Consider the following 25,440-nt stretch of genomic DNA (forward strand, 5'->3'; position numbering starts at 1 on the left):
AGAGATATTTTTATGTATGTAGCTATCCACAATGGTCAAGATCAGCAAAAAGATTTGATAATACAATTAACTGTACATAGAAAAGCAGGAATAAAAGCAAGGTAGAGGGTTTTAGGACCAGAGGTCTGTCCCCTTAAAAGAGAGAAAGCAGTCAGGAAACCAGAACAGTCATTCTGGACTAAAAAGCAGCTTCAGTGAGAATTTTCTGATTCGGTTTTTATTTTCCTTTTAAGTAAAGATTTTCCATTTAGTGCAGCAACTCTCAAGACTACCCCCTCCTCTTAGAAGGCGGAGGTGAGAAGCCAACTAATATATTACAATGTAGCCTTGTCTACATGAACATTTGTCAGTGGTCAGTGCAGGAAGATGCTCCCACCCAGCTCTGTGTGCAGTGTGTTGCTGCTTGTGGTTACCTGTCTTAGCTACGGCGTGTCGTGTTCAAAAGAAACTCCTGTTGACTGTAAGTATCACACTGCTGTCTATAATTCTTGATGAAAATGGAGAGAAAAGAACAGCTCTGTTTTTTTTTGCTTTGTCTGAGTCTTCTAGGAATCACACTGTAAGGGACAATGTGAATAGAGCAGTGACTCTTAGCAACCAATCAGCAATCATCGCTCATGGGTGAAATTTTGATACGTTTTAATAAAAGTCGCTGCTATTTCATCTCCTTAAAGCATTAGAATTTTGTTAAATTTTTTTTTATTATAATAACTTATGTACGTATTTCTAATGGTTAGTGGGGTCGAATCAACATTTGTTTTAAACTATAGTAATGAGAAAATTTGAAGGAGCAGGATGGAACATTTTCTAACAGTGTATGTTGTTATCGTTTGGGAAATTACATTATTTTCAAAATCAAAAGCAAAAGAAAATTTGAATTGCTTATAAAATGACATTTGTCAAGTCACCGAATTTACTGCAAATTTTCCAACGAACCTTCGTTTGAAAATCAGGCTTGTAGTCATATGAGTTCAGATTTCAAACCCGCATTTCAGTGCGAGTTCGGGGGAGATTTGAAAAGACATCTGTGCGGGTTCATGTGTGGATGTCTAGTAAAATGAACCCCAAAGTCATCAAAAGTAGTGCAGGAGCTACTTTTGGAAATCAGTGTGGCGCTGCAAAGTCGGCGTCGCACCGATTGTGACAGTGCTGTTGCCGGCAATAGGATGCTATTTGGTATGCAGTTTGACATGTGAAATCGTACCAATGTGAATGGGGGCTAAAAGTGTTTAATAAAGTACAAAGTGTTCCTAAAATAAGGTTGGAGACTGGGGATACTCAGTGCTCCTATGGACAAGAGTTCACCTGACAGCCCCAGGTTCTGTCCAGGTTCTGTTCTGGCTTTTTCCAGCACTACCTGGAGCAAGTGCAATGGAGTTATCTACAGGTGCATGAAGGGTTTATTGAACCCTATAGGGCTCGAGTACACAGGTGCTTGAAAATGGAAGCTGATACACATGACAGAGCATTGCCGAAAGTATTCACTGGGTTCTTTATGCTCCACTCAGTTTTTCCAAAAGAAACATGAAGGAGATGAATGAATGACCTGTAAATGCCCATCTACCTGGACCCTCTAGAGCACAGGTGTCAAACTGGTGGTGCCTCAGCTGTTGCGGAACTACAAGTCCCATGACACATTGTAAAGCTGACAGTTATGCCCCGTACATACGACCAGACTTTTCAACATCAAAAGTCTGACGGAATGATTCCGGCAGACTATTCGAACGTGTGTGGGATGCAGCGGACTTTTGATTTGCAAAAGTCTGACAGACTTTAGAAATGGAACATTTTTCTAATTTTTCCGACAGAACTCTGCCGGACCCAATTCCTACTGAGAAATCCGCTCGTGTGTGTGCTAGTCCGACGGACAAAAAACTACGCTAGGGCAGCTATTGGCTACTGGCTATGAACTTCCTTATTCTAGTCCAGTCGTACGTCATCACGTTCGAATCCGTCGGACTTTGGTGTGATTGTGTGTGGCCACATCCGTTCATTCGGAAAGTCCGTCAGAACTCTGTCAGAACTCCGTCGAAAGTCTGTCAGACTTAGTCCCTCGAAAAGTCTGGTCGTGTGTACGCAGCATTACAAGCATGACTCCCACAGGCAGAGGCATGATGGGACTTGTAGTTCCACAACAACTGGAGGGCCGCCTGTTTGACACCCCTGCTCTTGAGCTTTTATACAGATACAAACCCTGGATGTATACTGCTTTTTTGCTACAGCCTTCAAAGTGCTTATTAATATCAGCTGCAGAAATATTTTATGAACATTGTTTTGGTTAAATACTTGGCTGGCCATACATTATACAATTTTCTTGTACAATTTCCTTTAGAATGACCAAAACCATATAATATGAGGTCAAACCTAAACACTTTCAATTTGCATGCAATTAGGCAGGCCTTTGCACTACATAGTTAACAGTAAATCTAAAGAAAATTGAATAAGAAAACTGTATAATATATGGCCAGCCTAGATGTTTGCATTACCTACCATAGTTACATAGTAGGTGAGGTTGAAAAAAGACAAAAGTCCATAAAGTCCAACCTATGTGTGTGATTATATGTCAGTATTACATTGTATGTCCCTGTATGTTGTGCTTGTTCAGGTGCTTATCTAATAGTTTTTTGAAACCATTGATGCCCCCCCCCCGCTGAGACCACCGCCTGTGGAAGGGAATTCCACATCCAGCTCTTACAGTAAAGAACCCTCTACGCAGTTTAAAGTTAGACCCCTTTTTCTTTAATTTTAATGAGTGGCCACGTGTCTTATTAAACTCCCTTCCACTAAAAAGTTTTATCCCTATTGTGGGGTCACCAGTACAGTATTTGTAAATTGAAATCATATCCCCTCTCAAGCGTCTCTTCTCCAGAGAGAACAAGTTCAGTGCTCGCAACCTTTCCTCATAACTAATATCCTCCAGACCCTTTATTAGCTTTGTTGCCCTTTTTTGTACTCGCTCTATTTCCAGTACATTCTTCCTGAGGACTGGTGCCCAGAACTGGAGAACATACATGCTCTGGCCGTATAATCCAGATGCAGCCGGACCAGAGTCTTGTAGAGTGTGAGAATTATCGCTTTACCCCTGGAGTTAATCCCCTTTTTAATGCATGCCAATATTCTGTTTGCTTTGTTAGCAGCAGCTTGCCATTGCTGAGCCTATCATCTACTAGGACCTCCAGGTCCTTTTCCATCCTAGTCTCCCCCCCCCCCCCCCCCCCGTGTATAGATTGCATCTAAATGCATTATTTTAAATTTTTCTACATTAAACCTAATTTTCCATGTAGTTGTACACCCCATTCATTTGTTCAGATATTCTTTCAAGAGTTCCACATCCTGTGGAGAAGTTATTGCCCTGCTTTCCATCACATTGCATTAAAATAAACTTTAAAAATGAAAATAAATTACACTTTTTAAATTAATGATCATCACTCAGGTAGTCTTGATCTATTTCTCTTATTCACCTGAAGGACTCTCTATGGGGTTTTCAAGAAAACTGGAAAACCCCATTTGTTTAGGAGCTCTCTAAGTATAACTAAAGGCAAAACATTGTTTTTTCATTCCCTTTCACTTCCTATAGGACAGAAAGTAAAGGGAAATTTCCCCAGATGGACACAGATGGCAAACAATAAATAAAAAATCAGATAAGGATTATAACCCTCCCTTAAAAAAAAAGTTTGCTTTTAGTTCTACTTTAATAACTTTAATAAATTAGGGCCCCTCATTTTGGGTTTCTCAGAAATTTGCAATTACAAAATCCACCTGCTGGGGAACATCGTGCAATCTGTAACGTCGTGCAATCTAAAAATGCAATCATCCTCAGTGGAAAATTATATTTTGGTGATCAGTCTTCAGTCCACCAAAGACTTAAGTGAAATTTTAGTTTGTTAAGAAGAACATTACCCTCTAAGTGAACAATAAGTAAACTGATGTCTGAATAAAAAAATATGCCTTCATTTTAACACATGATGCTGGTTAAAGGCCCTTTTCACATGGGTGTGATCAATTTAATCAAATAAGGTTTGTCATTTCTGTAATGCCAGACAATTTCATAAATCATATGGCAGAAGCCCCAACTATAAATAATGCTCTGTTGGACCGACCTACTAATGACAAATAACACAGAGATGATTGCAGATGTGGAAGTAGAGGGTACGTTAGGGAATGGTGATCACAAGGTAATTACAATTACCATATATTATAGGAAAAGGAGGAGGTAGGACAAGGACTTTACCAGCTGTGCTCCATACTACATGATATAAAATGGGATCTAATTCTTGCATACGAGAACACCAGTGAAAAGTGGAAGTGCTTTAAAGATTTGTCAGTGCGTTCCAATAGGCAACAAATATAAACTAACAAACACATATACACATTGGTTGAACTGGATAAACTAGTGTCCTTATTCAACCCTACTATGCAACGATGTGTTTTGCTAAGAAAAAATGATTAATACTGATTCAGGTTACATCTGTTTACATATCTATTTTCAGGTCAGTTCAGGGCCGTCTTTAATATTGATTGGACCCTGGGCAAAACTTTTCTTGGGGGCCCCCTCCCCATGCAGTTTCGCTCTCCACCTGCTCTGAGACATACAATAAATAGCAGCTAGACTCAAAACCAGTTTACTGAATCAGATCAGGCAGCTATTGCGATTGGTTGCCAGAGGTTTCAGTGTATCATTACCGCTCACTGACTGGTTGCTAGAGGTTACAGAACACATTACAGCTCACTGGTTAGTTGCTAGAGGTTACAGCACATGATTTCTGCTTGTTGATTGGTTGCTAGAAATTACTGTGGATATGACCTGAGGGGGGACATGATATACATGTCAATGCCGCCTGCCGCCTCTATTTACATATGAATGCCGGTAATTTACATGTAAACACAGGGTCTCCAGCTGAGTCATCTGAGACACAGCACAGGACTAAAACCTCAAGGGATGAGGGAATTTAAACCAGCATAGTTGGCAAGTATGAAGCAGCTGCTTTGGGCCCCACAACAATGACAGGACCCAGGGCAGCTGCCCCTTTTGCCCTGCCTTAAAAACGGCCCTGGGTCAGTTCATATCCATTTTTTAGGCCCTTTGCACACAGGGCTGTCCAGCTGCAATGTGTCTCTACCAGCATTGTAGTGCACAAGGAAGAGACAGGTGCAGCATCTAGCTCTGCTGCAGGCAGGCTGTTAAAGTCTGTAGCAGGGCTCAGCTGGTCGGGGTGGAAGGTTGTACAAAGTGGTACGGTCCTTTAGGACCCTGTGCATTAAGAAATGAAGGTTCCGAATGCAGAATAGTCACTTTCCACCAATTCAACAATCAGTGTTCACTTTGAAGACATAAACAACCTAGTAGGAACATCCATTTTGTGATTATTAACTGAATGTGAAACGATCTTTCATTATTGATGTATATATTTCATCTGTTACAATGGCAAAACAAGCATGCTATGTGTATATTGTTGGCCAGAAGGGTTCTGCTCTAAAAAGATACATTGCAAGCCAACCAGGGAGAATAAGATCCCTCATAATGGCTATAGCAGGTATATAGGCCTGGGAATTCAAATTCAGAAATCTCACCACCAGAGTTACCAGAACAAGAAATAAATGGAAAGGTTAGCTTAGTGTGGACTGACCACCTAATAATACATGTCTTATTATAGTCGACAGGCTAAAGGGCAACTCCTAGCTAATTTAAAGTGATTGTAAAGGATTTTTTTTAAAATAACAAATATAACATACTTACCTAACGCTCCTGGCCTCTATTTATGGAGGCACTTGTGCAGTCTATTGACACACACAGTGCAGCTTGGCTCTGTCCCCTGCTCCCTCCTTACAGGATTTGATTTACAGCAGCAGGAGCCAATGGGTCCCACTGTTGCCTCCATGTCCAGTGAGGAGGGAGAGAGAGAAGAGAGAGCCTTTGCTCTCAGGCACATTGCTGCATCGAGGTCAGGCTGAGATAAGCATAAGGGAGGACTGGGAGGGAGGACTGGGGAGGGAAGCTGAACACAGAATATTTTTTACCTCAATGCAGAAAATGCATTAGGGTGAAAAAAACCTTCTGCCTTTAGAACCCCTTTAAGAAGTACAAAGTGGTGCATCATTGGGTAATGCTGATATCCTGCTTTCAAATAACCTTTAAAGTAGACCTAATACTCCTTTCATAAATTGCCACAGATTTGCTAGTGTCAATATATTAATTCCAGCCCTTTTTTTACTCTTTATACATCCATACTAGCAACACTGTGAACATAGTTTTAAGTTATGTCCACTTTGCAGGTAAGTTTAGGGAAACCCCATATAGGTTTTTGATCAATTCTTTTTTTTTTTTTTACTTTTAAAAAGCTCATGTTTATAATCCGAATTGAAATTAATTTTAATGTTGTATTAAGTTGCTGTTCTACAAAAAAGATTTAAAACATGGTGCTTCCGTGCTTAAGCTGGCCATACTGTAGATGGTTCGAATCTCCACCAGTTCAGGCCTGGCCAAGATTCAATCCATTTATGGGCAGGCTGATTGTACCCAAGTCAGATTTTTAGCAAGCAATTACTGCCTATAGCTATATCCACTAGCCAGCTCCCGGCTGGCAGAACAAGATAGTGCTTAGGGAGGCTTTCCCCTTGCAACATGGACTGTGTTGATGGAGGAATCGAGTGATTTTCTTTCTCTCCTGGAAGACAAGAAAAACAATTCACCTATGGCTTGCCTTAGTGCGTGCAGTACACAGAAGTATGGAAAACGTAATACACATTTGCCTTAGTCAGTCAAAATACTAGCTGGTGCATTTAGCATAACCAACGTGGAAACTCAAAAGGAAAGAAAGCATGTATATCCTCCAACCTGCTCCATAGATATATCTCTTTTAATGTTTGCTTTTGTATTTCAGATCGCAGACCCATTACAGTCCAAATCACTTGCTGTACTGCAGTGTCAAGAGCAAATATCAAATTTCCAATAGTAAACTACAAGATCCAGCAGGCAGCTAATCGCTGTGTTTATGCTGTCATGTGAGTATTAAGTACTGTATTTTTTTTCTTTTACTGGACTGGCAGGAACAACATATAAATTACAAATAGGCTTATATATGAAGAATGTGCTAACAAGAAAATGTGTTGTTACTCACAGTGACCAATCAGATCCCAGCAGTCAGCAATGATCGTGTCAACAATGCAGCGTTTATAATAGTAATAATCTGATTAATCGTGAAGAGCAATAAAATGTTCTGAGCTTACAAGATTGTAGGAAGGCCTGCATTCTACATGCTAAATCAATACTTTTAAAGGGAATTTCCCTTTATGACTACCCAACATATGCACGGCAGCAAAAGGGTGACCGTACATATAAGTCGTTGGGAGGCTGATGTTTATGTCCTGAGATTGTGCTTCCAGCACAAAGACCAAGCTGACAAAACAGCTCTTGGTCTAGGCTAAAGACTAGTAGTCAGCAAGATCCTTCCCACCCTCTGGGCATTCCTACCTGTTTAAAGGGAAGCCGGGGCAGATGCAGAGGGTTAAATAAAAATTCCCCATCTGCTTCTGAGCACTTCTAATTTTCGGTTTCACCTTTTATCACAGATTTAGTCATAGTGGGAATCTGTTAAGGTTAGTTTGTTAATGTATCACACATTTTGTCCGCTTTGACACACTGGTATTCCGTTAATGTTTGAACTTCCATTTGTTAAACAATGTACGTAACCAGGAACAAGGCTTCCAGGTGAAGATTTCTGTTTATGGAAAGTCCTGTAATAATAAAAAGTCCTGATTTGTTGGTACAAAATTACCTTTTAGGCTGGTACAGAATCACCTGGTAGTGATACCAGGTATTGATTAAAAATTACAAGTTCAGATACATAGATTAAACCTGCATTAGCCATTCAGCAGCTGTGACATAGCCAGGTGGATCTGTGTATCTGAAGGTATTTCTGGGCCTTCGGGTGAAATGTACAACATAATCCTGTGCTAGAGTCAGCTGACTGTAGTGTCACAGGTGCCTGGTCAAATCGTGGATAATCTCATAGATGCCTTGGTGCCCTCTAGGCCTGGGGTCGTACTGACAGTGCTGTGAGAATAGAAAAAGAAAAGAGGGCACACTGACCTAGTGCATTATTCAGCAGATTTATTTAAAAATATATAGGTAAAATCATAAAGATGTCTAATCACAAACATACTGTAAGTTAAAAACATGTTCATTGGGCCACATATGTGGCGATCTCTTATCGGTTGCTCGAATCACCGAGCCTGGAAGTGGGGGAGTCCTGAACGAGACCCCTTAGGCTGATGCGTTTTGAAGGAGTGGCCTTCTTCAGAGCCTCTTTTTGAGGCCAGTGCGCCCGCTTTTCTTTTGCTATTCTTTTTTAGGGTGAAATGTACTGTATCTGGGCTGGTAACCTCAGTCAGTTCTATTGTCTCAAAGGCTTACTAGGCTGTAAATATTCTGCACTTGAACCCTGCTAGTAATTGGGTAGCAACATTGCCACTTAAAGCTGTATTTCGGGCAAACTAACTGTCATACTTTGCTGATTTGGCATTAAAAGAGAAGTAAGGGATTATAAAAAAATAAAAATAAACAATCACACTGGTCCTCCAGGACTTTTCCAGAGCCTCTCCTATGGAACTTTCTACCCAAACCTGTCCGACTATCTCCTGTCCTGTTTGCTTTAAGACGAACCCTGAAACACCTAGCTGATTCCTTCTCTACTGAATTGTATTGTAACTGTATTGTCTGCCCCTCTGTTGTAAAGCACTGCGCAAACTGTTGCCACTATATAAAGCCTGTATAATAATATTAATAATAATAATACTTCCCTCAATGGCTGAAGCACCGACGGCTGACTCTCAGTGCTGCTTTGCTTGAGATGACGTAGACTGATATCGAGAGAGTAAAATTGAGAGCAAGAGGTGGGACATTATATGAAGCACACAGCAGCACAAAAGGTGCCAAGTGACTGGGAAATATTGTTTATTCATGTTGTATAATCTAACATATAACTAAATGGATATATAGCCTCCAAAAGCATTTGATCATTTACAACATAAGTTACATAGTAGTCCGCAATCATTGAAACAGTTATAGAGCAAACAATGGATACACTTTTATAAACATAGGTAAATTAAAAACAAAACTAAATATAACAAAAAAAAATGTGAAGAGGGGAGAAAACAAAATAAAAATAAAAAGAAATAAGCATAAGTCCTATACTGAATGATTATAGACATGAATAAAACTGTAAAAAATATAAATTGGTCCATGGTAAAATGGTAGTAAAATGTAAGCCTTGACGCGCTTTGCGGTCTTATAGCCGCTCATCAGAAGCATAAACCATGGAGAATATCTAAAAACAAAAAAATATTAATTCTAAATGGTCAAAATAATAATTGATTTTGGTTAGGCAAATAAAAGAAAAAAAGTTGTATATAAAGGTTTGTTACCAGGTTGCATATTGAACCTACATCTGCTCAGCGGCATTGCAGCATCGAAAGTCGCCAAAAAATCGCAAGGTCTCATCTCCAGGCACTGCGGTCGCCAAATGTTGTAAATGATCAAATTCTTTTGGAGGTTATATGCCCATTTAGTTGTATGTTAGGTTATACAAAATGAATAAACAGTATTTCCCAGTCACTTGACTTACTTTTGTGCTGCTGTGTGCTTCATATAAAGTCCCACCACTTGCTCTCAATTTTAATCAATGATAGGGGTGGAGGCAGTTACCCCTTTGTTTCCTGCCTCATTTAAAGTCCCAACATTTCTTTGATGTCAAGAGAGATTCAAGTTCTTATGCTAGTTGTATGTAAAAACATATGGCATTATTTGATAGTAATACATGACTGAATTAAGTGTGTTTGCCTGGAGATAAGCTTTAAGAGCATAAATGGAATGGTATAAGTTTCCACCATCTGCTGCACATTAAAAATACTGGTATACACAATTTTTTTTTGTAAACCAGCATGAGCTCCATATATTTGTGCAAGTAAGGAATAAATAATATGGGAGCTGTATGCACATTTAGTAAGAAAACCAGCATTCGCTTCAGTCTACTAAAAACTATGCATTTTATATGATGTAATTTCTTTAGATTCCGAACAGAGGCCAACGGATCCTTCTGTGCTGACCCCAAAGCTACATGGGTGCAGAAAAAAGTAAACAAGCTGAGCGGAGGGACTTTCCAACTACCCAAAATTAGAAAGGGTAAGAAAGGTGGAAAAGGAGGAAAACGTGGAAAGAAGCAGAACAAGAACAAAAAGAAAATGAAAAACAACACAAAGCCGGTAAGTAGTAAAATGAAAAACATTCTTAGCTTCACTTTAGAGATAAGTATTATCATTTTAATACTGTGCTGCCCCAGCAAAATGCCCTCTGCATGCTGAACACAGAGGGCCATTGCTTGGCACCTTTACCATTCAAAGAACACAATGCATTTTTGTTTTCAATGATTACAAAGTTTTCAAAGTTCTGATTAGATGAGGGAGAGGAGCGGGCGTCACAATCTCCACCTTGTCAAATCAGAGAAAGCCTTGAATTCATTGGAAAAAAAGGAGGAAAAAACTGGAACAGCACCTAGAAGATCACAGCTATCACTGTATGTAGCTAATTAGTGATTTTCAGCATCTCCAGTGGCCCTCCCGATATCAGATATGGATACTTACACAGAGCCAAGCTATATCAATTCATGGGGTTCAGTTTTAAAGTCATTCTTTCCCATTGGTTTCAATATGGTGCGAGGCATTGATATGAAACAAGTATATATTTCAGAAAAGTTACAAGTCCTCCTCTGCATAGTGAGAATAGAAAATGAATCACTGTACTTGCTGTACCTACTGAAAAACAAAGGTATTAAAGTAAAGCGCTGCACAAACTGTTGGCGCTATATAAATCCTGAACAATAATAATAATAAAGACAGAGGAGACAGCATAACAACCAATCAAATAGCATTTTCAGAATGTAGTCAGCTATGGCAATACCCAGAGGAAAGGCTTCCTGTAACACCCAATCTGTACCCTGCTGCAGTGCGTATGATGTGGGTTTCACAATGTGGTAAAGCTATTTTTTCACATTATTTTTGCTATTGATGTTTTGCAAATTCTGGTACATTGGTGGAAATCTATGGCATATTTCATACATTTCATACATACACTATGGCCGTGTAAGTCATTATCAGCTTTTTATGTAAATGTCACATTTTTACAGAACACTGTTTATCAATATCATGCCTGAGTTTGAACTGTAGATTCATTGAAAGTTGCAGCTATCTGTATATCAGTGTGATTGACATATTTTCGTATACAACTGCTGAGGTCAAATCAATTAGCCCTTTATGAGTGAGTTTCATAAAATTGATACATTTGCACTGAGACACAACAGACCTCGACAGGTCTTTAATGGAATCAAAAGGCCCGTTCCCTGCAAGAGAACATGTAGTGTTTTCCCCTGACCTGTGGACCATGAATTCTATCTTTCATCCATTTCAATGCTGCAGCCACCATCGGTTTCTTCAGCTGGCCCAAAGCATTGCAGGGGACCTGCAAGGGGCAGAGGAGGCTACAGTGCTAGAATGGACCTGAAATAGGAGAAAATGGCCACAGGAAAGGTGACTCCAATACCTTTTTTATTTTGGGTAACTGGCCTTTTGAATTGTCATTATATAACTATATTAAAGTGGATGTAAACCTGATTCATGAAATTTGAGCTGGGCACATAGGTGTAATGTTTTCTGATCTCTCTTCAAAGCCCTGTGTCCTGTGGATTTCTCCTGCTCAGTTCTTTTGTTATCAGCATTATAACTTCTGACATGTTCTCTGTCAACTGTGATAAAACCAGCCTGAAATTTGTGTTGTGGGGGGTTGCTACAAATAGATTAGCAAAGAGCTGGTAAATTCACAGCACAGCTCTGCAAGTCTCAGCCTATGAGGAGAGGGGGTGTATGCCTTTCCTCCAATCAGCTGTCTCACACAGTGTATGGTAAGACTCCTCTCCCCCTGCTGGAACAGGAAGAAAAAAAATTCTAACAGGACGTGCACATCCTAAACAGTATATAAAGCTGACAACAGGAGATATACATCTAAAACGTATGTAGGGAAATTTGTTTCGTCTCTGTGTATCATCTGAGGCTGTTCACTTCACTGGGTATATGTGAGGATTTACATCCACTTTAGAAAAAACAAAAAGATATCCCCTGGGTGGGGTTTTTAACAGCATACATTACCTGTAAGGGCTGATATATATACACAGTAGGAATAACTACTGAGATGACGCGGAAAGTTTGTAATACAATTATTTATTGATAAAATAATTAAATGGGTGACACGGTGGTCAGGAAATTGAACTCCACTTGGTGAATAATGGTACATGTATAGACAGGGAAATTACATCATATGAACCCTATTACATCTGTATACACAGTAAAACATAGATAAAAGTAATCCTTTACGCGTTTCGACCCACTCAGGGGTCTTCTTCAGAAGGTTTATCTATTGTAAAAGAGAGGACAAACATAAATATATATCCATACATTATGATATATTGAAGGTAACCTACTATAGACAGAGTGAATGTCTGATATAGTGATATTGTACAAATATCGGTTACTATATATCACAGGTGAATACCTGTATAATCCACGGTGGAGATCCTCTTTAAAAGACAGGAATATGCTCAGACACATCCCTCATATCAATCATTCATTGATGTGCCACAGCTCATCTAGCTGGTATAGGTCGCTGTGTCCTACCATCAAAGGAGGGCAGGGAAACGGAATCCAACAAACGGGATGGCTTGCGAGGGATCACATCCCTAATTCCACCTCCTGTGTGTAGGTTGGAGGGGAGTATAGACGTGGACAGCCCAGGGTCAAGGGTGACACCCTGCAGTAGGACAAAATATAGAGGTAATAAAAAAAGTTTTTATATGTATAAGTGTATATAAGGTACACTAATTGGGTACTATCTGGTCTATAAATGGAGAACACAGGTCCCACCAGAATAGTGTATAAATAGGGAAACTTGTGTATGGATTCCCAGATAGATCAGCACACTATGAAACCAAAAAGAGTGAACAACCATAGAAAAGATCATAGAAAAAATACCTGTGAATGACACGGAAGTGTGAAGAAACTATAACCGTGAGAGTAAAGAAACAAAACAAGGGAAAGAAAAAACAAAAAAAGAAAAAGGAAAGGAAAGAAAAAGAAAAGCCAAATACATCACATGCCACAGTGAGCACAGATCAGAAAAGGCTGAATGAAATGGTGAAGCTGTCTGTGTAATTACCGTATATACTCGAGTATAGGCCGACCCGAATATAAGCCGAGGCCCCCAATTTACCCCCAAAAAAACTGGCAAACTTATTGACTCGTGTATAAGCCGAGGGTGAGACATGCCTGTCCATCCCTGTGTGTGTGTCCGTCCATCCCTGTGTGTCCGTCCATCCCTGTGTGTCCGTCCATCCATCCCTGTGTGTGTGTGTCTCCATCCATCCATCCATCCATCCCTGTGTGTGTGTGTCTCCATCCATCCATCCCTGTGTGTGTGTGTGTCTCCATCCATCCATCCATCCATCCCTGTGTGTGTCTCCATCCGTGTGTGTGTGTGTGTGTGTGTGTGTGTGTGTGTCCAGCCTACCTTTGTCCCGAGCCTCCGTCCCGTGCCTTGCCTCCTTGCCTCCGTCCCGTGCCGTGACTTGCCTCCTTGCATCCGTCCCGTGTCGTGCCGTGCCTTGCCGCCGCCGTCCCGTCCCGTCCCGTGCCGTGCCTTCCCTTGCCTCCGTCCCGTGCCCTCTTCGTCGGCGGCCATTGTAAAGTTCAAAAGCTGCGCCGCCGCCTTCGCCTGTGATAGGCGGAACACTGAATTTCCCAGCAGCCTGTGTTCCGCCTATCACAGACGTCGTATCATCCTCGTCCGTAGTACGAGGATGATACGATGTCCGTGATAGGCGGAACACAGGCTGCTGGGAAATTCAGTGTTCCGCCTATCACAGGCGAAGGCGGAGCCGGAGGCGCGGCTTTTGAATAGAATGGCCGCTGTCTGTCTGCTCGACACGCTGATCGAGCGGGCAGACAGCGATGACTCGAGTATAAGCCGAGGGGGGCACTTTCAGCCTCAAAAAAGAGGCTGAAAATCTCGGCTTATACTCGAGTATATACGGTACCTATGTAATCTTGCAATACGTGCTCATGTGTTGGATGAGCCCAAAAAAAAGGCAATATATTAAAACAGGAGGAAGAGGTCCTGCGAATTTGCGCAGGTCCACCCCTTTCTATTCAGGAACCGTGCAAAAACAGAGGGAGACTTTCGTCTACAAATAAATAAAAATAATAAAGAGTGAGCAATACAACAACCCAATTGTATCAGAAAGAAGTTGTAGTGTCAGCAAAGACAGACCAGTAGCTTACCCTCAAGCATAATGTCAGTGTATCAGGTGTCCTGTCACAGATGGAATGAATTCCTTATCCATGAAGGTGAGGTATAAATACCTTGTATCTAATTGGTTCAGCTGGCTCCATTACAAGCCCAGCTGAATCAGTTGTAAGCCCTATCAGGGAGTCCTGCCCTTCTGTCAGTCTAATAATTCGGTCGCCATCTTGGGCGACCGGATGTGGTCCCCCCGGCGTTCTGGAAATGACCCTTCCAACATGGCGGAAGGGTACCCAGCTTTGTCGCACCGGCGTGACGTCGGCACGTCATCTCGCACGCGCAAAACGCGCGTGCGCAGTGAAGCGCCGCGTCCAAAGCTGTCCCAGAATGCCGCCGGCCAGATACAATCCCCCAGGGGGGCGGGTGGGATCACCCCGCTCATACCTGGGATCACAGCGGAGGGGCATGCGCGCACAATATGCCCCGCCCCTTCTCTGGCCGGGAAGCCATGCCGAAGGGGTCCGCCCTATAAGCGACGCCAAGAGAGCACAACAGGTGGCACCATCTAGAGGAAAGAAAGGAGAGGTGCGTCTGGACATCCTGTCAGCAAGTAAAAAGAGCACATGTTAAATAAAACTATATCAAATAAAGACAACCGCTAAATAGTAAATATATATTACAGGTAATCTGAGCATACAAGAGAACAACATCTACTTAATGGTGTATAACTGGACATAACACAATGTTTCTAATGTGGCACAATCACAAGGGAATGTTACATATTTCTCTAAGGCATTGAATATAAATGATACATCCACTTTAAAGCTGAACTCCAGGAATTATAAATTTGTATGATTATATTGGTCTAGCTTGGCACACGGTAAGTATACACTGGATAAGCTTAAAAATCTCTGCAGTAATCAGTGCTTCTACAGTGATAGCCAAAATTTTCTAGATCCTGCTCTATTCTATGCAAGCGAGTTCCCTTCTGCACACTGATCACCGGAAAATCTCACTTAGCCCGGCCCACATTTATAAAATGCCTTGTATTTTCTTCGAAGAATATAATGAGTTCTCTGATAGGAAAAGGTAGAGACGTGGTGAGGAGATGTTACAATCCCCCGTTCGTCCAATCAGAGAATGCATTGTATTATTGTAAAATATACCACTTATTCTATGGATGATAACTATGCCAAGGGAGCAGGTGTGCAGAGGGGAAATTGCTTGCCCTGAACAGAGCAGGACCTGCAAGATTGCAGCTATCACTGTAGTAGCACTATGGCTGGACTCCTGTGGAAACATTGTGTTGTCCCTGTACAGAGAACACAGTGATTATTGCTAGTGGCTATAACAGCTGCTAGCAATAATCACATGTAAAATCTGACAGGCTGGTTTTACTTGGGTACATTCAGCCTGTTCATACATGGTTCGAATTTCCTGCTGAACTGGCTGGGATTCAAACCATTTATGGCCAGCTTAACTGTGACAGTGATTTTAGCTTCCCCATCAGGAATCAGAAATGTAATATTTACATTGTGCCAAGTTGGACAAATGTAAGCATAGAAAAAATTCAAATCCTGGATTTCAGCTTCAAGTAGAAAAAAAAGTAAAGGACTCAAATATCTCTAATTATTTACTTACTTATATTTACACCCAGAAAGTGGCGGCCCATCCATTAGGGGAATACGGGCCCCCCCCCCCCCCATCTATGTGTCCGGCCCAATAATCTACACACAGGGCACCAGACGCATGTACTCTAATAGGCTTCAAAAAAGGGTGGGCCCGAGGTGCGCTCTGAGTCCACCCAGTTGTGTAAGAATAGCGAATGGCCATGTCACCACCCCCCCCCCCCCCCCCGAATTATCGAGCACCAGCCACCACTGCACCCAGCAATTCTGTTTATTTTGTCCATTTTTTTTGGATGACTGAAACTGATCTCTTGATCTCTGTTAGGTATCATCTGCTACTGGATATCAATTATTTAGCACCAAACTGCTAAATAAGCCTATGTGCTCGGTATTCATCAGATGATGTAATTTCTTGTGCAATCCTGTACAATTACACAATAGCTGTGCTGAATGTAACTCGACTCTGGCCAGGCATGGAGTGTTATTTTGAGGGATGTAATCTTTCAAGTCATTTATGTAAAATTTAATAAAATATCTAAACGCCACTCCAAAAAATGATTTGCCTTAATGCTCAAACCGTGATTACGAAACCTGGAAAGCCCCACAGTGCTCCCATGTGGGGAAGTCCCTGTTGTGACCGAGGCTTCAGCGCTGCATCTGACTTGTAAATTACATAATGATGTAATCGCCTGTTTATACACTGTGTGGATTAGAACCGGCTCCACAAGTTTTCATCTTCCTTTCATCCACTAGAATGCTAGATACAATGTAGCCAGAAAAAAGTGATAGAATGATATTTAAAACAGGATATATACATCCAGTGGGAAACTTAGAACTAATTGTAGCTCTAATGTAACATACATGGCTTTCAAAAAGCTTTTATACAAAAAGCTAACACACGAGGATAAAGATCCTTATTTTAAAAAAAAAGTGACTGTTCTTGTTAGCCGAGTACAGTGAAATGTGAAACTTCCAGTCACATGGCTGAAATAAAGATCCTTATCTTTGTGTTAACGCTTTGTGGATTGAGCCTATTGCAATACATATTTATACGCCTTTGTGTATTTATACACCATTGTGTTGTGTGTACTGAAACCCAGGGATTTTTTTCTCAGAGAATAGTTGCAGGTATTCCCCTCGTCCAAGCCACCCCTTGCTTCCAAGCACCGTCCCTTGGTTCCACCCTCTAATGTTTATGGAATTTGTTAAAAATAAAAAAAGAAGTAAAAAAGTTCGCCTGTAGCTAGCAACAATAGCTCCCTCCCCCCAAGCAACAATAGACCCCTACCAGCAACAAAACACCTCCCCAGAGCAACAACAGATCCACCCCAGGAACAATAGACCCCTACCAGCAACAAAACAACTCCCCCAGAGCAACAACAGATCCATCCCAGGAACAATAAACCCTTACCAGCAACAAAACACCTCCCCCAGAGCAACAACAGATCCACCCCAGGAACAATAGACCCCTACCTGCAACAATAGATCTCCCAGCACCCGCCAGCAGTCAGTGACACTAGCCCCCCTCCCTCAACAGCAGATTCCTCGCAGCAACAATTGACCCCTCCCCCAGCAATGTAAGACCTTCCGGCAACAATAGACTCCCCTAAATACTAGATCCCTCCCAGCAACCATAGACCCCTCCCTCAACAACAAATTCCCCAGCAACATTAGATGGCAGTAGCCAGCATCAATGGACCCTCCAGCACCCCTTGCCATTACATACATTCAGTGCTGAAGGTTCAGCAACTGCTTTCCCCAGCATTCCCGCTGAAAAACAACCCTGCTGCAACCAATGAAAACTCTTTTTTATAGTTCACCTGTATTGATCGGCTAGGTGTGTATGAATACAGGGCAGACAGATACTTTAGGTGTGATCTCATATATGTAGCACTGACTCCCAAAGAAGCGGCTGGTTTGATTTGGGCCTGCACTCTAGTCACAACACCCCACTAACTTGCCTCAGTCCCCTTGCTGTGGTGCAATACAATACAGTACAATATAATATATCACAATATACCTGTATTGTTCTCTCAGGATCCAATGGCTCCACCTGCTGGGAGAAAACAATACTCCACACAACGAGGTACTTAACCAAAGTATATTTTACTATATATAATTGTAGATAGGTGATTACAGCAATTGTACTGTCATCCAACATAGACTGACAGGACAATGCACTTCGATAAACCAGTTACAAACAATATATATATATATATATATATATATATATAATTTTGTGGGAGCGCCCCCTATTTTTATAGCTATGCGTGAGATCTCACTTAAAGTATTCAGTCTTTATCTTCGCATCTTCGATAGCAAGGGTAACTCCATATAAATTTGTAATCTAAGGTTGAAGCAGTTGAATTAGGAATAAGTCTAGTGTTGTTTCTACAAATATAATACAGTGCTTGAAGTGTGATAGTAAGTAGGCCTTATGCCTGCCTAGCGTCAGTTGCTCTACTCCTCCTCCGTGGGACTAAGTATCCCAGTGAGGCCTGTATATAAGTCTGACTAGGTGCAATAGTTTAGAAAACAATGGGTAGCAACCCGCTACACAGGTTCTAAGGCTAATTAAATGCAGATAAGGCACCAAGTGAGTTTAATTTCCACCTTAATCAGCCACAGAACCTGTGTAATTAATATGTGTTCGGATTTAAAGGGATGAGGTGGCAACCATAGGGTCAACTCTCCAATGTAAATAAGTCGTTTCCTGTAAATAGTTCAATGCTTGAAAGCGAAATATCATTTAAGTTCACTTTCAGTATTTGGCCATTAGATGGCGCCAAACACTAAGCTATAGAACCGTCCATTGACTTTTATTATAATGCTAATACACATCAGAAGACAAGGATATCAGCACTATATATATAAAGCATAAAGTTTTAGAACTCCTGCTAGAACTATAATGCTCTCTGCATCACCACAGCTGGACTGGACAGGTAGGGCCAATTTATTAAACGGTAACCACTTCATTTAAAGTGGTTGTAAACCCTTACAACACACTTTGACCTACAGGTAAGCCTAGATTAAGGCTTACCTGTAGGTCCAAGAAATATCTCCTAAACCTACATGGTTTAGGAGATATTTGCAGAAAGACAGGCACCGCTGTCTACGGCGCATGTGCCATAGACAGCAGCGCGCAGGCGCACTGAGCGCGCAGCGGTCAACGGTGATATGCCGCGAGTGGCGGCTCCCGTGCGGCGGAGCGGCGAGACCCACCGAGAAGATGGATGCGGCAGACTACAGGGGAAAGCGGTGACTTCGTTGGCTCCTGTGTCAGGTAAGTGACACATAATGGACTACTATGCTTTACCTTTGCAGGGAATGAAAGAGGAAGTAAACTCATCAGGGTTTACTTCCTCTTTAAAGTCCCAGGGCGAATCCTTTTTTGGATGATTTATTAAAAGCAAATAGTTTTTTTTTACTTTGCTAGACTGTTTTTTTGCTAGAAAGTTAGTTACTTATAAACCCCAAAATATTATATATTTCTTTTTGGCAGAGGCCCTAGAGAATAAAATGGTGGTCATTGCAGTTTTGTATGTCACATGGGATTTGCACTGCGGTTTTTCAAACCAAATTTAAAAAAACACACACACACTTTTCTGTCCAGTTCTGGGCACCAGTCCTCAGGAAGGATGTACTGGAAATGGAGTGAGCACAAAGAAGGGCAACAAAGCTAATAAAGGGTCTGGAGGATATTAGTTATGAGGAAAGGTTGCGAGCACTGAACTTATTCTCTCTGGAGAAGAGACACTTGAGAGGGGATATGATTTCAAAATAAAAATACTATACTGGGTCCTGTTCTTGGCAGATGCCAGTCATGCCACGTACACACGATCAGACTATCCAGCGGACTTGGTCCGGCGTACAATCCCCTCGTGTGTAGCCTCCGGCGGACTTTTTTTACCCAAAAGTACGGCGGACTTAGAAAGTAGTTTTGCACTCCAATCTTTTCATCGGACTCGCATTTCGGCGGACAATCCGGCCGTGTGTGTGCCAGTCCACCGTACTTTTGAAATGAACGAACTTTTCCCGCCTGGAGAAAAGTCCGCTCATTTTGAGCGCGTCTTCAGGTAGCCAGGGCCAGCGAAGGAGACGTCGCTGGCCCCGTCACCTGGTATGGACTTAAAGGGGAACCCCAACGCCGAAAAGAGCGAGCGACCCCCCCTCCTGAGCCGTACCAGGCCGCGTGCCCTCAACATGGGGGGGTGCCTTGGGGAAGGGGGGCCGCGCGCCCCCCCACCCCAAAGCACCTTGTCCCCATGTTGATGAGGACAAGGGCCTCTTCCCGACAACCCTGGCCGTTGGTTGTCATGGTCTGCGGGCGGGGGGCTTATCGGAAACTGGGAGCCCCCTTTAACAAGGGGGCCCCCGGATACCGGCCCCCCACCCTATGTGAGTGAGTATGGGGTACCCCTACCCATTCACCTGTAAATAAAAGTTAAAAAAAACACAAGGGTTAAAATAGTTTATTGCACAGCTCCGGGGGTCTTCTGTCCGTCTTCGGGGGTCTTCTCACCGGACTCCTCCACTATCTTCTGCTAGATCTTTTGCTATCGGAGGAGCCCGGCTTTCTTCTTCACCGCCGCCGCCCTCTTCTTCTTCGGGGTCTTGTCCCCCTCTTCAGTTCTTCTGTTCTTCTATTCTTCTCTTCAGCTGTTCCCTCGTCGCTCTCTCTGCTCACAATGACGGGGACACGGCGCACGGCGACTTATATAGGGACATCGCCAGATGATGTCCCCGCCCATTATGATGTCACAGTCCCAGCATCCTCTGGGACTGTGACATCATACTGGGCGAAGCCCATTGCAGACCCTTATCCGAGCACGCAGCCTGGCCGGTCTGGAAAGGGGGTGGGGACGAGCGAGAGCCCCCCCGAGCCATACCAGGGCGCGTGCCCTCAACATGGGGGGTGCTTTGGGGAAGGGGGGCTCTGCGCCCCCCCACCCCAAAGCACCTTGTCCCCATGTTGATGAGGACAAGGGCCTCTTCCCGACAACCATGGACGTTGGTTGGGCTTATCAGAATCCGGGAGCTCCCTTTAATAAGGGGGCCCCCAGATCCCAGCCCTCCACCCTATCTGAATGAGTATGGGGTACATCATACCCTTACCCATTCACCTGAGGGAAAAAGTGTCAATAAAAAACACAACACAAGTTTTTAAGATAATTTATTAGACAGCTCCGGTGGTCTTCCGTCTTGGGGGTCTTTTCGCTGGACTCCTTCTGCTAGCTCTTTTATTAGCGGAGGAGCCCGGCTTTCTTCTTCGTCATCGCTGGCGTCCGGGGGTCTTCTTCTGACTTCGGGGTCTTGTCCCACTCTTCAGGGGTCTTGTCCCGCTCTTCGGTTCTTCTTGCCGGGCCTCCGCTATTTTCTTATAGCTCTTTTACTAGCGTTGGCCTGTCTTCTGTCGTCGCCGCCGCGCCTTCTTCTCTTCTTCTTCTTCCTTGCAATGTTGACAGGACGCTCTCTCTGGCCGCAATGGCAGGGATGCATTCTGCAGCGACTTTTATAAGGACAAGGGGCGGGGTCACCGGATGATGTCACATGGTGACCCCGCCCCCTTATGATGTCACAGTCCCAGCATTCTCTGTGACTGTGGCATCATAAGGGGCAGGGTCCCCACATGACATCACCCAGTGACCCCGCCCATTACGATGTCACCGCCCCAGCATTCTCTTGGACTGTGACATCATAAGGGGCGGGGTCACCACATGACATCACCCGGTGACCCAGCCCCTTGTCCCTATATAAGTCGCCGCACAACGCATCCCTGCCATTGCGGCCAGAGAGAGCATTGTGTCAACATCGCAAGGAAGAAGAAGAGAAGAAGGCAGCAGCGACACAAGACCGGGCCAACGCTAGTGGGTGGGGGGCTGGGATCTGGGGGCTCCCTTATTAAAGGGGGCTCCCGGATTCCAATAAGCCCCCCACCCCAGACCCTGACAACCAACGGCCAGGGTTGTCGGGAAGAGGCCCTTGTCCTCATCAACATGGGGACAAGGTGCTTTGGGGTGGGGGGCCCCCCTTCCCCAAAGCACTCCCCCATGTTGAGGGCACATGGCCTGGTACGGCTCAGGAGGGGGGGTGCTCCCTCGCCCCCGCCCCCTTTCCTGACCAGCCGGGCTGCGTGCTCGGATAAGGGTCTGCCATGGACTTTGGAGGGACCCCCACGCCGTTTTTTCAGCATAGGGCTTCCCCTTTAAGTCCATACCAGGTGACGGGGCTTGCAAGGTGTCAATCTCGCCGATGGAGGCGGCGACATTGAATTCCTTCGCTAGTCCTGTCTACCTGGAGCCGCGTTCAAAATGAACGGACTTTTCTCCGTGTATGGGCAAGTCCGTTCATTTCAAAAGTCCGGCGGACTCCCACCATAGTCCGGCGGATTGTCCGCCGGAAAAGTCCGGTCGTGTGTGGGCAGGTCCGCTCATTAGGAAAGTCTGGCGGACCTCCGCTGCAAAGTCCAGTGGGTTGTTCACCGGACTAAGTCCGCTGGATAGTCCGATCGTGTGTACGCGGCAACAGAGAACACTTTGCATTTTCTTTCCCAAATTAACAAATCCATCAGTCATGGTAAATCCAAACTTGGTCTTATGTTAAGATAAGAAGTGCTTGCAAAATGTCGCATCAATCATACCCACAGCAACTCAGTATTACCACAAGATAATGGCCTTCTACTTCTTGGAAAACAAGTATAGCAACATACGTCTGTAGAACATCACACTTATTTCACACTTTTTTTTTCAGCCTATGACGTCCCCCTGGTTTCCGTCCACAACAGCAGCAACCACTGTTCAAGCAATCTCATAAGAGAATGACATGCAAGAATTTTCTGCACTAGGCCACAGCTGGACTGCCCCCTACAGACTGTTCTCAAACAATGTATCTGCTTCCAGGATAGAATTCTGTATTTATGTGTTTTTTTTATTAAGCTAGTTTTTATAGATTTTATGTATTTATTTGCTAACTGGATTTTATAAGTGCAAAAAGTTTGAATTCATATTAAGTTATAGTTCTAGTAATAAAACATGACTGATAAAAAACATACATTGGGTGAATGACTGACAATGCATGTATCGTTTCAGGGTTCAAACACAATTTTTGTTTCCAATTTTTACATGTGGGAAAATTTAGAACCTCTGTTGGTAGTTTCCATTGCTTTTTGATAAATAGCTTGTTGCTAAGCAGCGGGCTGCCACATCCTTAACAACTGATGACTCATCAGTTGTCAGCGGGCTTCTCGGCTCACAGCTGATTGTAGGAAAAATCTGACAATAAAAAAAGTATGAAAAAAAACCCACAAATAGCATGGGGTTCCCCCCTCCAGTCCAAACCAGGCCCCCATTTTAACATCATGGACCGGTGCATGCTGGGTAGGTGATGTCACAGGGGGGGGTGAGAGGCCCCCTGCTGTTGTGGGCATGTGGCCTGGTATGGTTCGGGGGGAGCGCTCACTCATCCCTCCCCTCTTTCCTGACCTGTATGCCTTAATAACGGTCTGTTATGGACTTTGTGGGGACCCATGCCGTTTAAAAAAAAAAAAATCCAAAATCCATACCAGACCCAAAGGCTACATCTAACAAATACTGCATGCGGTATTTAACTACAAATTCTTAGTGAATTGAACGCTTGCACCATTGTTACCGCATGTGGTATTTTACCACATATTATTAGCTGTTATTTAACTTAAGCCCAATGATACCTATAGATCTGATTGTCTTAACTGAAACTGTAGACTAACCATATCTACAGTGACTTTGTCCCCATTTTAGTCAACATTTCCATATAGCACATGAACAGTGAAAATAAATGAGTTCTTTCAACAAGTGAGTTTGATACTTGGTAAGGGCCTTTATTTTGAATTTGCTTACATTGCATGGTTGTTAGGAAAGATGCTCAAATCGATCACTTCTTCAGAAAACACAGTGTATGAAGGACTTGCTTCGAGATAAAACTCGCCATCCTGTCTGTTTACCCAGCTTCCATGTGGGGAACAGTTTACCCACATTGGGTTGAATTGCGGTTTGATGTTCTCTTGTGCCTTTAATGTTAAATGTTATTTAGTGTATGAGCTATACCAAACATTTTGTAATGCACTTTCACTTTTATTTTTCTCTCATTGGCAATGTTGGTTCTGTTCATGCACAATAAACTTATTTGTTTAAAAATTGTATCTGTTTCATAAGCATACCTGAATACAATGGAGCCTTATCTATAAAAAAACAAATTGCAAACAAACTGTTGTACTTCTTCCTACTTCTCTGGTTTTCAATCTAGCATTCTGATCATTCTCCTAGACATTTTTGAAGCTGAAAAAAATCAGATTTTTGCCTGTAAAATAATTTTCTTGCAGCACATCAAGGAACACAGAGCAAATTCTAATTCATAATGATAGGGTTATGCTGCTACCTTCAGGTGTTTTGAACACTAGCAAAAAAGACAGGAAGCCTATTTCAGATAAAACCCATCCTTGTTAGGCAAGGCTCCAGTTTTAATGTACACCAAGAAATGAATTTTACAGGCAAACTAAAAATCAGATTTTATTTTTTGCACATGCAAGGACATAAAGCATCTTCATATTCATAATGATAGGAATGCCCTATAGGAAATGAGGGAAGGGCAAGTGACAAACAGTCACCAAACCCGAATATGTAAAAATGCCACTCAGCTGCCTGAAAAATGTGCCGACCGAAGAAAGCATCAACTTGGTAAAAGAATCAACCAAAGACCAAGTAGCAGCTGCATACACTTGAGCTACCAAAGCCTGATGATGAATAGTTCAGGAGGTACCAACAGTCCTAGTAGAATTGGAACCCCACCTTTAAGCCATAAGCTTGAGAAATACATTGCCATATCCAACAAGAAATGACAGATTTAAAAACTGTGTGACCCTTCCATGGTCCTACAAGAAGCACAAAGAGCAGTTCACTTCAGGTACCATCTAACAGCACAAACCATATTCAAGGTGTAAAGGCCCTTGTCCCCCATCATCTCAGGGTTAGGACTGAAAGATGGCAATACAATGTCAAGATGAAACTACCTTAAGCAAAAACGACGGTTGAGGCCATAAAACCACCTTGTCATGGTGCAGTACCAGGAACAGCTCCTTACAGGAAAGAGCAACCAATTTTGAAACTCTGAGCCCTTGTACACACGGTCGGAGATTCCGACGGAATGTGTCCTATCGGACCGCTTTGTCGGATATTCTGACTGTGTGTGGTCTCCATCAGACTGTTTCCGTCAGAATATCCGACGGACCAACTTTTCCAACTTGCCGGTAAAATTTTCCGACAAAATGCTCCGATCGGACATACTCCGATCATGTGTAGCCTACTCCGACGGACAAAGTGTCACGCATGCTCAGATCAAATTCCTAGACCAAAACTATTGGCTACTAGCCTGAATGTAGTCCCGTTGTAACGAAATAACATCATCACGTTATATACAATCGGATTTTCCGACAATTTA

General features: G+C 42.9%; 1 protein-coding gene across 1 annotated transcript; it reads left to right on the plus strand.

Moving 5' to 3' along the window:
- Positions 1–264: 264 nt before the first annotated feature.
- LOC143988808 (uncharacterized) lies at positions 265–24,143 on the plus strand. The gene is made up of 4 exons (XM_077488673.1): positions 265–460; positions 6,882–7,002; positions 10,068–10,260; positions 22,720–24,143. Exons 1-4 carry the CDS (start codon positions 367–369, stop codon positions 22,780–22,782), a joined length of 471 nt encoding a protein of 156 aa, XP_077344799.1. The 5' UTR covers positions 265–366; the 3' UTR covers positions 22,783–24,143.
- Positions 24,144–25,440: the final 1,297 nt, after the last annotated feature.

The sequence above is a fragment of the Lithobates pipiens genome, unplaced genomic scaffold (genome assembly GCF_037356315.1).
Source record: "Lithobates pipiens isolate NorthernLeopardFrog02 unplaced genomic scaffold, aLitPip1_a1.2 Scaffold_18, whole genome shotgun sequence".
Lineage (NCBI taxonomy): Eukaryota > Metazoa > Chordata > Amphibia > Anura > Ranidae > Lithobates > Lithobates pipiens.

What these genes read in the sequence shown, in the direction of transcription:
- LOC143988808 (XM_077488673.1), top strand. Translation starts at nt 367, where the DNA reads ATGCTCCCACCCAGCTCTGTGTGCAGTGTGTTGCTGCTTGTGGTTACC. An exon ending in AAAAGAAACTCCTGTTGACT is followed by an intron (nt 461 to 6,881) that starts GTAAGTATCACA and finishes TTTGTATTTCAG; the next exon opens with ATCGCAGACCCATTACAGTC. An exon ending in CGCTGTGTTTATGCTGTCAT is followed by an intron (nt 7,003 to 10,067) that starts GTGAGTATTAAG and finishes TAATTTCTTTAG; the next exon opens with ATTCCGAACAGAGGCCAACG.